Below are 15,550 nucleotides of genomic sequence, written 5' to 3' on the forward strand. Positions count from 1 at the left end.
ATTCTATCAAACTAATGTTTTGTAGAGAGTTCATTCATGCTCAAATGTGATCCTTGGAACCAAAGATGAGAGTCTTATTTCACTGATTTAAGACATTTCCAGAAAATGCCTTCTTAGTCAGAGAATACAGATAAAAGATGGGATTTCCCATCCACATAATTATATTCATTAGTATATAAAACTGATTGCATCAGTTCCTAGTCTCTAGGCCAGATTTATGACTTTTTTTCACATTCAAACATTCACTTTCTAAGGCTTATTAATTTTCATTTTAATTCCAGTAATTTTCGCATTTTTCTGATCCGAGATTTCATGTTTTCTTAAAATTCTGTATATGAAACAAAGACATTTTAGCTATGAGCAGATTATTAAGACAAACCAATAGGAGGATTCTCCCAGACAAAGACAGATATTAAAATTAATGGATGCAGTCATAATTTCCCATTGGAAGGCTACTGAATGGCAAATAGGCAATCAAGCAGCAGACATGAGCGATGGTTCAGAGGCTCAATATACCCCTTTAATGTTGTTTTGGGGAATTCTTTGGATTCATGACCCTCCGTTGGCAATTCAGATAGTGATGCCTGTGAATGTTTGATATTAGCAAGAGACCTAGCATTTGGCTGATTAAAACCAAGCTGAACACTCTGGGCTAAATGTGCCAGTGGAGACTGGTTAATTATCCACATTACGCCTAATCACAACCTTCTTTGGTTTTGGTTCATTTACTCTTTTCTTCTGTGATTTTCTGGCTCTATACTGCAACATGTGGCCAGAAACTTTGCACATAAAATACCAATAAAGTAAAATATTTTTATTAACATAAATCACTCACTCACACACACACACACACACACACACACACACACACACACACACACACACACACACACACACACATGTTGGGTTTACATGTTTTATGGGGACATTCCATAGGCGTAATGGTTTTTATACTGTACAAACTGTATTTTCTATCGCCCTACACCTACCCTACACCTAAACCTAGCCCTCACAGGAGATTGTGCATACTTTTACTTCCTAAAAAAACTCATTGTGCATGATTTATAAGCCTGTTTCCTCATGGGGACCTGAGAAATGTCCCCACAAGGTCAATATCTACTGGTATTCCTATCCTTGTGGGGACATTTGGTCCCCACAACGTGATGAATACCAGGTACACACACACACACACACACACACACACACACACACACACACACATTGGGTTTCCATGTGTAACAGGAGCATTCCATGGTTTTTATACTGTGCAAACTGTATTCTCTACCCCCTTACACTAACCCCACACCTAAACCTACCCTTCACAGGAAACGTTCTACATTTTTAGATTTTCGAAAAACTTAATTTTGTATGGTTTATATGCTTGTTTCCTCATGGGGACCAAAAATGTCCCCACAAGGACAACGATTTTGGATATCGCCATTTTTCTGGGGACTTTTTGTCCTAATAACGTAGGGTATACCTGAACCACACACACACAGACAAAAAACCTGTGATTAAATAATTTATTAAAATTTCAGATAATTTAATGGGTGCTTTGATGGATAATTTGCCCTTGAGGGTTTGGTGGCAATAACTGAAGGTAGAAAGAAGACAGACTTTAATCATACTTTTTGTAATTGCATTCTTTGACCCTATCGTTGTTAAGGATTTGTAATAGAGATCTTTTGTATTATGCTGTGCTTTACTTCACTAACACTAGCACATTAAGACCAAAATAAGTCACTGATTTACTAAAATGAAAAGGGGGACAAAAGACAGAATAGGAAATCAGAATAATGACACTCGACTTGAAAATCATTGTATAAAAAATATCTGAACAAAACTGTATTTTATTTTCGTTTGCGCTGTAATATGCAACATATTTTGCATGTGTAAATTACAACAAAATTAAGTGATTAACAGATTCTACCCAATTAAAAAAGAAGAATCTGAGTAATTAAAAAAGCATTTTCTACTAACTAATTATGTAACATTCACATTTCTATTGCTGGTTTACAATTCTTTAATCTGCAAAGTTAACTTCTAAATCAAAAAATTACTTTTGAGAAAATCCAAAATGTTCAAATTATAGTTGATACAACATTACAGAACAATTGCTAACGTTTTTCAATAGACAGTGTATCAAGTCTAAACTCACCTTGTCAGCTTACACTGGAGTCCAAAGACAAAATTGTTAATATATTTCAGTGCACAACAGTTAAACTGTCTTACGAAAGAGAGAAAGAAACAATGCATTCTCTATGAATACTGCCAAAGACGTATCAATATCGGATCAGATACAGTGCTACAGCATCAATCGACCCAAAGTCAGTCCTTGACATTATCTATGCTGTGCTATCAAAATATAATGAACAAAAAAGAAAAAGCACAGCTACTAACATGTCTCGGAAGCTAAACAAAGCTGCCATATTGAAAGTCAAAGAAGAGGAAAAGGCAATACACTCTACGAAAAAGTCAGAGATATCAGTCTGAATAGTCGCTTGCAGTAAAGCAAAGCAGAAAAAAGGAAATCCAAGTCTTTTACGCACAAATAAGCAAAGATGTGTCTTTGTGCTCTAAAGAAGAAAAAATGTCTGGTAAGGTTCACCACATGTAGTAACTTCTTGTTGTGTCCACCTGCGTCGGCTTACTGTCTGAAGAACCATCCTTGTCTTTTTCACTGTCTGCCTCCCACAAGTTAATAAGTGGAGGATACAGTTCATTGAGAGGGATGGAGGAGGTTTTCTGCATGTACTTCTTTAAGGAGTGGTGGTAGTTCTTCCTCTTCCATCTCTTTGCAATGTACACCGTGATTGAGCCCAGGCTGATGATGGCCAGTATAGTGCCCATGACTGCCGCCAGAGCCGTATTGGTGCCTTGCTCAGAGATCTCCACCGCAAATGTAGCGTGCTTGGTCGTGACATTAACGCATGACTTCTGGGTCTGCTGGTGGATATTGGAAACAGAGAGACAGACCTCATACTCAGTGGCTGGCTGAAGGTGTGTGAGGTTGTACTCATGAACATCTACAGGAACTTTAGCCGTATAGGTGATGTGAGGGTTGTCTATTTTCATGGTGGCGGACGACCACTTCAGATTGGACGTCATGACGTTGGAGTTCACTTTCCAGGATACTAAAATAGAATGGGACTCTGTGTGTTTCACATAGATCTTCATAAGCTGGGTGCTATCCAGAAGCGTCCCATTTACTCGAATGGCAGTCACCCGAGTGTCGGCTCCTTCTGTATTCTGAGCCACACAGGTGTAATGCCCAGAGTCATCCACCTGAATGTGGGAGATGTGAAGAGTTCCTGCACTGTTGAGTTGGTATTTCTCAGATACAGTATCCAGCATGACTTTGTTACCAGATGGGGTTACCCAGTATATTTCCGGTTCAGGTTCAGCCATAGCACGACAGTCAAGGTCTACCGTCATCCCGATGTCTAGGTTGAGGTGATTGGGGAACGTGTCGTGAGAGATCATCGGCAGACACTGGCCTGAAGACTCGTGAGAAAGTACGTCTCTCACACGCTGACCTCTAACCTCAAGTGGCATAGCGCAGAACATGGAAAGAGGCTCCATAAATCGAATGGTTGTCTTGTTTGAGCTCATCCATTGAATTACACAGTCACAGCGCAGCGGGTTGCTGTGGATACTGATCTCCCTCAGGTTGGGTAGAGACTCCGCTGTTGCTTGGTAGAGCGAGTTTAGAGCATTGTTATTGAGCATTAGACTCTCTAGTGATGGCAAGTCGCGGAATGCTAAACGGCTCACAAAAGAAAACTTGGGGTTGTTGGTGGCTTCGAGTTTGGTCAGCTCTGGGAGGTTATCCAGGGCAAAGCGATCAATGGACACGAGTTCTCCCATGTTGTTGATGCCAAGTTCTTTCAGCCTTAGCATGTTCTTAAAGTCGCCTTCTTGAATTTTATGTATTGGATTCTTGTTCAAATCCAGGAATTTTAGGTTTGGAAGCTTCTGCAGGGCAGTCTGCGGCACACGGACTAGTTTATTATCATAGAAGGAGAGACTCTCAAGGTTGTCTAGTCCAACAAATGCATTGCCTGGGATATCAGTGAGCTCCATTCCTGCCAGGACTAGGCTTCTCAAATTGGTAAGAGGTTTGAAGTTCAAATCCAGAATGCCGACCACAGGATTTTCGCCAATCATCAGGATCTCCAGGTTGGGGGTTGATTCAAACCAGCGACTGTCGATGGTCTTGAGTCTGTTGGAGTTCAGATGGAGTCTCAGAAGGTTACGCAATCCGGCGAAGGCATTGGGTGCGATGAAGCTGATCTGATTGTGATTAATGTACAGCTCTTGTAGATTGGTAAGGTCCTGCAAGCTAAAGTCAGGCATCTCGACTATTTGGTTTTCCTCCAGGTGAAGCGTCGTGAGTTGTGACATATTGGTCAGGCCGATATCCCGAATGTTGCTGAAGTTGTTCTGGGACAGGTCGAGTTCTGTGAGATTCAGTAGCTGCTCCAGTTCCTCACTAGTTCTGGCAATGTAGTTACTTTGCAGAAGCAACACCTGCGTGTCAGCGGAGAGGTTCCCGGGGATGCGTGTAAGGTGAAGGTCGTTGCAATCAACGGTAGTGGCTTCTCTGTAGGTGGACTGGGGTGTGAACCAAGGCCGGATCTCGCACACACAAAGCTGCGGACATTCTGTACTCTGAACTGAAGAGAGGCCAAGTAAAGCCAGAAGCAGGAAGAAACAAATCTGGCCCTGCACAACAAAAAACAAAGTCCCTCTTGCCATTCTGACTGTAAGTGTTTATCCTCTCAGATCTGAGCTGGATTTCCTATAGCGTCAAAAAGATGGTGAGGTGAGATTCTCATTCAATAGAAGTGTTGCAGAATAGCCCTTTTATCCCTCTGAAAGCTTGAACAGCGGAGTCAAAGAGCTTCCGATAGATTTAAAAGGGTGGAGCTCCCGTGGGCTCATATAAGTTTGAAACTTCCTCACAGCATGAACCTTGGAATGGAGAGTTGGCCTAGAAAAAGACAAACAGAGAAAAGCTTGTTATAATAATCAACGGAAAAATTCCTTTAGAACAAAAATTGTTATATAAGCATATTCTAATAAACATGTAAGATATATGAAATGAAAGCAGAAAGTGTTGATTAAAACAATGAAGAAATCACAGTATTTAATTATTTTTTAGGTAAAATATCCAAAAACATTTTTGATTTTCTTTTCTGAAAAAATCTGTAATTTCATTATGAAAACAACTATTTTACTTGTTTACCACTATACAGTTAAAACCAAAAATTATTCAGACACCATCTATTTTATTTTATTATTATTTTTTTTTTACATTTCTTCTTACTAGTGGGTGCAGGACAATATAGTTAATGTCAGTAAGGAAAGAAAAACTAAGTAAACTGTGACATATTATACCCAAAAATTACACTTTGAGCATTTTTTTAATTGCTAATGCAACCTTTTTACACCTGAACAAAATTAAGCATTGCTTGGTAACTGGTAAACAAAGTATTGATAGTTGTGTAAATATTGTCATACTAACAGTTGCCTGAATTTTGGTTGATTGTAATCCATTACATACCTTTCAATCAAAGTTATCTGACATTATTAAGACGAATTTGTTCTGACAGTTTAATGAGTTCTTTTCATATTTTATTACCATTTTCTAAACTACAGCGAATAAGCTGTGATAATATGAGAAATGTTGAGGGTCTCTGAATAAATTTTGGTTTGACTGTAAATGTTAAACTATGAAGAGAAGATTTATCTTGACTAACCACATAAAATGACTAAATGAGCTAAGCATTGTCCAGAAGAAATATGAAACTTCTCATAAGTAGGTAAGCTTGAGAAATAATTGGTCACATTACAGTTACAAATACCTGTATTAAGTTCCATAATTGCTAGATATTCACCTTCCAACATGTATAGGAATATAAAGATAATGTGAAAACCAGAGGTGCAGGCTTTTGTTTACTGCAATCTGACAAGCCTAAAGAGGTGGATCAAAGAGGAAAGAAATGGTGACCGAAAAGGAAGGAAATATTATTCCTCAGGTGATCAAACACAAACACAATTGCTATTGTACAAAGACCGAACATTAGTGAGGTGTAAAAATGACTCTGTACATTTATTCATAGTCTTTCCTGTCGATATTACCATATCCTGATTCAAAATGGTTTTCCATTTAGGTTAAATACTATAGTATTACCTCTCTTTGAGGGAGTTATATAAAATAAACTACACTAAAATAAGATATTATGCAAATGTGAACCATATCAAATCAGGTAATCTTGACTTGATTCCACATACTCGGTAGGAAATATGTGTTGTCCTAGATTACTGTGGATAATTTAACACTAGAAGGGCTTTTGAAGTTTGGAATGAAACAACCAAGCATATTAAGCATTCATCGCAAGCAAAAAGGTGGCATGTTATTGTGTCTTTGACAGAGCAGTGAACGGGGCATCTGCTATCCCATATGGTGCTAATGCTGACTCAATCACACAAACAGCCAGCCAGAGAGATTTAGTCCATGCCAAATACCACCTACATTAAGAACAGATACTCCTCCACAAAAGTTGCTCAGCCTTGTTAATGTTTCTTAACGGCAAGATTCAAAACAACTGAGCTGCGCTTATCCTTAAAACATAAGATTTAAAGAACCAAGATCTGAAAAATTCCACCCACATGATATGTAGACCACATATGCCAGCAATATGTTCACATCAGAGCTTTGGAGTCTCTCGTGAAGTCGAATCCACCAACAAATACAAGCTTGGACAGCTTGAACAATTTTGTGTCTCATACTACCAAGAAAATGAATGGAGGAAACATGGTACAGCTGGTGTAAATGAGTCCTTTAATGTGAGAGTGGAAATCAATAAGAGGCCTGATCTCCCCCCTGTGGCCAAAGGAGCATCAGGGCAATTTAGAATGAGAGCTGACTGTAACTGCCAGTATCAGCAATTCTCATAAAAGAGCGCAGTACACAGATGGGACCTGGCCTGTGTTATCAAAGTTATCAGCGCCATCCTTTAAGTATTTCGTAATGCGATACAGAATGACACCTCACACTGAAAATGGCACTAAACTACTAAGATGAGAGCCAAATCAACAAAATCAACTATCAGCGGGAGAATTTTAGTCCATTTATCTTGCAGGTTTGAACAAGAATAATGAAACAGTGAAAATATATATTATCTAATTATCTCGGTTGTAATACAATATATCACACAATGACGTGTGAAATATCTTAATAAGGTAATTAAGATGAAAGATTAAACTTATCTGTAAAATTTTAAGAAGGGCAGATGAATGAAATGAAAGAAAAATAGAAGGACTAAAGTGTTCCATCATTTCCAGGAATAGCAACTAATTAAGTAATTTTTTACCAGAACATGATTCTTGCTTTCCACGACACTCAATTTTCTTTATGTCTTAAAGGGACAGTTCACCTAAAATAAAAAACCTGTCATCATTTTAACCCACCAAACCTGTGACTCAGTGGATCCAACTGATTTTTTACTTGCATTGGGGTGGATAAAGATGACAGATTTTTTTTTTTTACTTTTGTGTTTTGTTATTTCAGTAAACAATGGATCAAATGCACCCCATATATCCTGCAATGAATTATGTTTCATTTTTATCAATATTGAGGTCAATCTCAGATTGAGCACTTAATAGCAGTATTTACCAAAGTGGAGGCCAAAACCTTTCCAGTAAGTAGGATAAAGCAATCCAGAGATCACAATTTCATTTAAGACTGTATATTGGGGCTTAAAATTAAGCCACAATTTCAGCTCTGTTTTTAGGTTAAAGGGTTAGTTCACCCAAAAAAAAATTAAATTCTGTCATTAATTGCTCACCCTCAAGACCTTAAACTTCAGAACAAAAATTAAGATATCTTAAGCCTAATCCCATGACAAAAATGTACATATGGGAACGTTTCACAAGACGCAAAATACATACCGCCATGTATGTTTCGTGACATATTCAATGTAAAATGTCTACTGAGTGGCACTAAAATAGTGTTCATTTTTTTCCCCAGAACAGAAAAAAGGTACATATGGTACATTTTATGTAACCTCAGTTCTGACCTGAAAATTGAGTGGCGCTATAACTGTAATGCTCCGTGACATTTTAAAATAAAAAACCATCTGCACTACACCTTAACCTACTCTATAGTATGAATGAAAGCAAATATGACGTAAAAACGCAATCGCAAGCATGCCGTTTTAGCTTGTTTTTCAATCTGCCATCTTTCAGCTCTTTCATCATGAGTTATGTTTTTCACAGAATTCATACCCAAGGATTCTGCATCCTAAGTCCAATTCCGTGCCAGCTGAGCTACTGAACAAGCTTGTTACGTCTGGAAAGCGAAACATATGGAGCTGTGATCATAACTGTGATTACAGCGATTACAAGTTCTCACTGTTTTACTGCCTCTAGTGTTTATTTATGTTGGAAACAACGGTGATGTGTACTTATTGGTAAGCATTTCGCATCTTGTTAAAAAGTTTCCACTGGTACGTTTTAATCTTTAAATGAGGTTGGATGTTTTTGATGAAATCCGAGAGCTTTCTGTCCTTGTATAGACAGCAAGGCCACTGACACATTCAAGTCACAAAAAGTTAGTAAGAACATTGATAAAATAGTTCATGTGACATTAGTGGTTTAACCTTAATTTTATGAAATTATGAAAATTATGAGAATACTTTTTTTTAACAAAACAAAAATGAAATGACATGAGTTTGAGCAATTAATGATAATGATAAGTTCAGAGAAATGACTTTAATTTTATTGTCTTTTGTGAGCATTCTATTGATGTTTTGGCAGCAAAGTTACTAAACAAAACTAATATTGATGCAGAGTGTTTTGGAATTCAAATAAGTCTAAAAAGGCTTTATATTTGTTCTTTAAAGTATTTTCTTCTAAGTAATTAGAATATTGGTCATTATAATATGATGATTAAAAATGAAAACCTCATTAGAAGGTTGATACAAACAAAGAATTACTCACATTTCAATTGTGGTATTTGGTAAAAGCCGTGCTCAGGCTGCAATTATAAATGGAAGAAATGTGATGTAACAAAACAAACATATTTCTCACAGTCCCATTTGCCTAAGGACCACACAAATAGGACACCCTGATGATCCTCATAAATATTCCATCTTTCTAAGTAAACAGGATCTGAATCCAGATCTGCAGGCAAATGAATGGCTATTTATGCCATTCCAACCTCATTAGGTGAACTTCTGCAACCAGCTTGCTTCCTGTTGCCCAGCCCATCATCCTGAACTTCCCCTAGTCTTAGATAACAAATGACAACTGTGAAATTCAACGGAAGCCTATTCGAAACACCTGCCATTTCAGATCACCGACAGATGCAGAGTGAAGACACGTCTGATCTATGGGTCACAGTACTGCCAGTGTCTGGCAAAGTATTATTTCTTTGAGGAAAATGTGCACTTGAAGCCTGCAAGATTATTTGAAGTGTACACTAAAAGCTAAACCAAGATTCGAGTATGATCCTGAGTAGCTCTTGATTTAGATGCCCCTAATTTTAAAAACTTAAAGGGATAGTTCACACAAAAATGAAAATTCTGTCATTAATTACTCACCCTCATGTCATTCCAAAACCGTAAGACCTTTGTTCGTCTTTGGAACACAAATTAAGATATTTTTGATAAAATCCGAGAGTTCTCTGACCCTCCAAAGACAGCATGGGTCCTACCATGGTCAAGGCACAGAAACGTAGTCAAGATGTCGTTAAAATAGTTCATGTGACATCAGTGGCTTAACCGTAATTTTACGAAGCTATGAGAATACTTTTTGTTTTCTCTGCCTCACCCTACTGCCATTTTGGAGAGTATCACGACACTTAGAAAAAAGCGCAATTATGTGTCAACTCTCTGAAATGGCGCTAGGGTGACGCAGAGGAGAAAAAAATTGTTGAATAAAGTTGTTATTTTGGGTTTTGCACACAGAAAATATTCTTGTAGCTTCATAAAATTACGGTTGAGCCACTGATGTCACATGAACTATTTTAAAGACATCCTTACTACATTTCTGTGCCTTGACCGTGGTAGGACCCATGCTGTCTATGAAGGGTCAGAGAGCTCTCGGATTTTATCAAAAATATCCTAATTTGTGTTCTTGGTACCTTTCCGGACCTCGACTGTGGTAGAACCCTTGCTGTCTATGTAGGGACAAAAAGCTCTTAGATTTATTCAAAAATATCTTAATTTGTGCTCTGAAGATGAACAAAGGTCTTACAGGTTTGGAACAGTATGAAGGTGAGTAATTAATGACAGAATTTTAATTTTTGGATGAACTAATTCTTTGAGTGATTACAAACATACAAATCTCTCAATGAAATTTCCAAAATGGCTGTAAAAACAAACCCTAAAGATATTTAGACAATGAAAAAACTTTAACTATCTACTAAATAAGCAGCCTCACTTGAGCACAGTAGAGTGCCATTTTTAAGTCTTACAGAAAATCAATATTTTAACTACTACCAATAACACTAATGGGTTTATGCTCGTATAGGAAACAAGGGTATTTAGATTGGTACACAAGCCTGAGCTAATTGCAAGGATCCACACAAACATTAGAACACGTCATTTGTTGTTTGTGATTTGAGTCAGTGATTATTCAAGCCACTTATGAATAGCAACAGAAAAAAATAAAACTGTTGTTGCTACAGATATGAAGAGGGCTGATTGTGTTGATCTGTTTCTCACAGCCTACAGGACTTAAAATATCCTGAAAATACATTTCCAGGAAACTGTATTTGCTTTTCTGAGCCTCTATATGCACACAACATTCTGTGAAGGCAGAGGAAACACTGGAAATACATTCCCAGCATACAATACGAAGTCCAAATAAACAAGAGGAGAAACCCAAAAGGCCTGTTAAAATGGCTTACAACGTCATCTTTGAAAAATGACCATCTCGTCTCGAACTCCAGTCTTTTCTCTGCTAATCTCCTTGAGGGGCTTACTTCCTAAAAACCTTCGCAGAAAGTGAGTGAGAAATTAATGGTAATTAATTTTATTCTTGGATCAAAAAGGCGTTGCAAAGGGCCAAGAGAGCAGATCTTTTCACATCCAGCATTCAAGACCGTCTACGCTTGCCAACTCTTAATCTGAGGGGTATTATTAATTGCATGGTGAATCATAGCTTTGCCCAGGGTTGAACTGTGGGGTAATGGCATGGGTGGTAGAGTGCCAGAGAGATGGGGACTACTGCGAATAGCATAAAAACATTGATTGCCGATCAAATGGAGTCCTCTGTGTCACTGCACAAGGATGAGCGCTGAGAAGTAAATGCACGGGAAGCCCCAAAGGTCCCATTTCAGGTCTTTTTAGCACTGTGTGTTTCAAACCATTTGCACTTGTAAACATCACTGAGTGGATTCCAGAATTTGTATTATCTAAAATCCTCAATATATAAAATCCTTAAATAGCCTACAGAATCATAAACAAGTTGAATCTTCCAGAAAAGATCCATGGTGTAAGATTTACCCTAATATATGAAAGAAAGTTATTAATTTGGTTAAAAATGTTGCATCCTTGGAACTGAGAAAGTTCGTTTCTAGCTAATAAGCTTAAAATCTCTACAATACAAATGCTGTTTAAAATAAATATCTAATTACATAATTTTAAAATTGCATTATGTTCATAAAATTAAATTAGGTGATTTATGGATTTACAAAACAGAACTATGAAAATGCTTGCATTTATAAAAACAGTAAGACAGTAACATGTATATATATATATATTTTTTATATTTTTTTCAGATCTTTTGCCACAGTGATTTCTTAACCAAATTATTATAATTAGTCAAACAGCTGCTTGGTCTATTCCACTCTTTATCTCGGTGACCAAAACAAAAGCCAGACTTATTCTTTTCACCACTATAACACTGACCACTGTTGCTTCCAATCCAAACAGACTGATAAATTCAAAATGTCATGCACATTTATAGGAAAAAACACTTAAAATGCCTCTTACAGCTTCAGACCACCATACAACCTTCTTTGATGTCTAATATCACGGTAACCCACTAGTGTTTTGGATGGACAAAAGCTTTTTAAGTGTAGTAGAACTGATATAGTAATATTTCAATAATTGTATAAACTACCCTGTGACCCTGGACCACAAAACCAGTCATAATGGTCAAATTATGACTGGTGAAAATGAGATTTATATCATCTGAAAGCTAAATAAATTTATTGATGTATGGTTTGTTAGGATAGGACAATATTAGGCTGAGATACAACTATTTGAAAATCTGGAATCTAAGGGTGCAAAAAAAAAATGTTTATATAAATCAAAATATTGAGAAAATCGCCTTAAGTTCTTAGCAATGCAAATTACTAATCAAAAATTAAGCTTAGATATTTACGGTAGGAAATTTACCAAATATCTTCACAGAACATGATCTTTTCTTTAATATCCTAATGATTTTTTGGCATAAAAGAAACATTTATAATTTTGACCCATACATTGTATTGCTACAAATACACAGTTGCTACTTTAGACATCAATTTTAAACAATGCAGTATTGTTTAAAAAGACTACAAGAGCTATATTATTGTTTAAAACAATGCTGATAGAACCGTTTTTATTACACTGTTACCTATGTTATAATGTTCTTATTTATTCTACAAAATGTTCTTTGTTATATATTATAAATGATCATTTCTAATAAACAAAGTATAGGAGGGTAAAAAAACGGGGTAAAAAGTTGTACCTTTTTCCACGGATCTTTAAAAGATGTAACCACCTGCAGGCTACACTATTGTCTTCATCAACATATGCCCGACATTTTCTTTACGTTGTTGTTGCTCATGAGGACGCTTCTCTTCAAATGTCAGAAAACAACTTCTGCAACAGACGCAACAGCTGCAACAAGGGGTGGCGTCCCCAGGGACAATACAAACCCCCCTCCTCAGTCCTCATTATACATCCTTCCCTGACTAAAAGACGTCTTCCCGTGTTTATTGTCTTTCCTAGAGAAGTTGTGGCGTCTTATTTCGAATGAGTAAGCAACGAAACATCTGCTGGAGTGCCTGGACATTGAGATGCAAATCACATTTCTGCATCGCCAACCAGACCCCATACGCGCGCCTGCGGTAAGCCAGGAATAAGGGGATCTGATCAAAGTTTGGGATCGATTTCCGCCACAATTACAGCGTAAAATCACTCTCAGGAGGTTAAATATAACACACGAGTGACTGTGAAGAATTTAATTAACGCGAACGGCATAATCAAGTAGAATTAGTAGTAAAACTGATACGGCAATCAAATGCTTCACGCACGCTGTTTTATCATTGAATACATTCACGTTTGATATAAATCTTTAGAAAGTCGCCCGTTTACCATTCCCATCACATTCTGCTTAGTCCTTATACACACACACACACACACACACACACACACATATACATTGTAGCATTATCTTTTACCTGCCTATTGTTCTGAGAAATACAACATAGATTGTGTAAACTCATAAACAAACCATAAATTATAAAAAATCAAACACGTTTTGCCCTTGAACATCTCAAGCGCAACAGCCGATGCGCCCTTGCTATTAAATGCAGTAAATCACGCCGTATGGCAGGCTATTTGAACATTATTCCTTAAAACTCACTTTTATATTTAGTACTTATTTTTATATTTTAGCACTGTTTTTTTTTTGTTCTAATTACTAGTAAGTTATCCAAAGTTGAATAGTAGCCTATAATTTTTTTCTATACATAGTACTTGTTTCTTTGCTACTAGACAGCTATCCACAGTAACAAGTAACTAATCCAGTGTTTGTTGTAGTTTGCAAAACTTTGCAACTTAATTCGATGCATGAACTATTTTCTATTAGGAAAAATAACTATTAGGAAAGTTGTATCTTATAATGAATAAGTAGCCTACTAGTAGCTAACAACTGCTAGTGAAACTGAAGAAAATAACAGTCAATACTAAATAGCTTCATAATTAAAAAAAAAACTAAAATACTAATTACTTATTGTAGTATTATTTAAAAATAAGTATTTTTTTTAAAGTATTAATATGAAAAACAGTAGATTAAGGAATAAATGCAAATGCGGCTTGCCATACATCTAATCCATAGAAGAGAAGCCTAAAAAAGCAACATAGCATCTATTTTCAGTTTACATGAAGGAAACATTTTTGGGTGACTAACTTTAAAACCACAGCTCATTCTTACAAACAAAGGTTTTGCAAGTAGCTTCGGTTTTTATTTCAAATAAAAACAGTTGCGCATGATGGAACCTGTTTAGTTGCCTGTGGTTCTGGTTTAACATGCACAGATGCATGTGCGTGCATAAAGAGAATAGTTAGGAATATGGATGCTTCACTATCTATCTGAACATACCTCTTTGGTTTGCCAGTCTACACGTCCCGAATGGCATTGAAGTCCTCCCTCCGCGCTGACTGCTTGATGCACTTACAGTATCTAGATACAGTAACTATGTCCTTGCGAATGAGCACTGAAAGAAAATCCATAGATAATATAAACCATCACGACGCTCGTAAGTTCCGTGAATGAACTGCTTTACAGCGGCATCGTTTCGTTACATCCACTCCGCGAAAATGCATGTGCAACCTTCGCCAAGCGCATGGTCAGGTCTTGCATGGATCCTTGCAACGGGAATCCGCTGACTGGCTCCCATCCGCCGTGTCTCCGTGTTACTGTGGAGCCCGTGCTGCGTCGCCAAGGAAAATATGATGACAGCACCTGGCGCTGTCCAGGCGAGTCAGCTGATTCCCGAGCAGGCGATTGGTTGCTAGCCGGTGGCTGTCACTCGATTCCCAAGCAGAGCACCATCTGTTCAGGGATTGTTGTGATGCGAACAAAGGCGGGCGCTGGGGGAGCGCGGTGGGGATAACGCGGGGCGTGGAAGCTGAAATGCTAAGGAGCTGATATTCTCTTATGAGAACGTCTTCAACTGACTCCCTCCTCCTCTTTGACGTAGTGATGGAGGACTCTGCATGGTGTCCCACTCACCAAAGATTTACAATGAGACAATGTCCCTTTGTTCCATGCCTCACTTTGCGGAAAGTTTTTCCTAATCCATCCATCCTTGTGCATTGTCTAGGTTACAAATTTTCAGACGAAATTTCCTGTTTTAAAACAAAGAATACATTTAATATCTTATAAACTGAAAACATTTAAAAATGGCAATTAAATTCATTTGTGTGTGTGTGTGTGTGTGTGTGTGTGTGTGTGTGTGTGTGTGTGTATGGGGAATAGGTGTTATGAAACTTTTTGCTCTACATAATATGCCAAAAATACCTAAATAAATATTTTTTCAAAAATCTCAGGAGACCTGTGGTGGATGAAAACATATTTCAGAGCTAATTTATTCGCCTGTTAATTAGTCTACTCAAATAAAGCACACACTTGATAAGAGGAAAAAAACATCTTGCAGTAAAAGGCGAATCATTTCCAATTTACTTTTGAAAGATTTACAGTTGAAGTCAAAAGTTTACATACACTTGCAGAAGAGGGAGCTTACAAAATGCATATTTTTTATTTA

The 15,550-nt window shown here is 37.3% G+C and overlaps 1 protein-coding gene across 1 annotated transcript; it reads right to left on the reverse strand.

Annotated features, from left to right (window-relative positions):
* Positions 1-1,832: 1,832 nt before the first annotated feature.
* lrrn1 (leucine rich repeat neuronal 1) lies at positions 1,833-14,917 on the reverse strand. The gene is made up of 2 exons (XM_073851643.1): positions 14,386-14,917; positions 1,833-4,993 (listed from the first exon to the last, which is right to left on the reverse strand). Exon 2 carries the CDS (start codon positions 4,756-4,758, stop codon positions 2,605-2,607), a length of 2,154 nt encoding a protein of 717 aa, XP_073707744.1. The 5' UTR covers positions 4,759-4,993; positions 14,386-14,917; the 3' UTR covers positions 1,833-2,604.
* Positions 14,918-15,550: the final 633 nt, after the last annotated feature.

This window comes from Garra rufa, chromosome 12 (genome assembly GCF_049309525.1).
Source record: "Garra rufa chromosome 12, GarRuf1.0, whole genome shotgun sequence".
Taxonomy (NCBI): domain Eukaryota; kingdom Metazoa; phylum Chordata; class Actinopteri; order Cypriniformes; family Cyprinidae; genus Garra; species Garra rufa.

What these genes read in the sequence shown, in the direction of transcription:
- lrrn1 (XM_073851643.1), bottom strand. Translation starts at nt 4,758, where the DNA reads ATGGCAAGAGGGACTTTGTTTTTTGTTGTGCAGGGCCAGATTTGTTTC.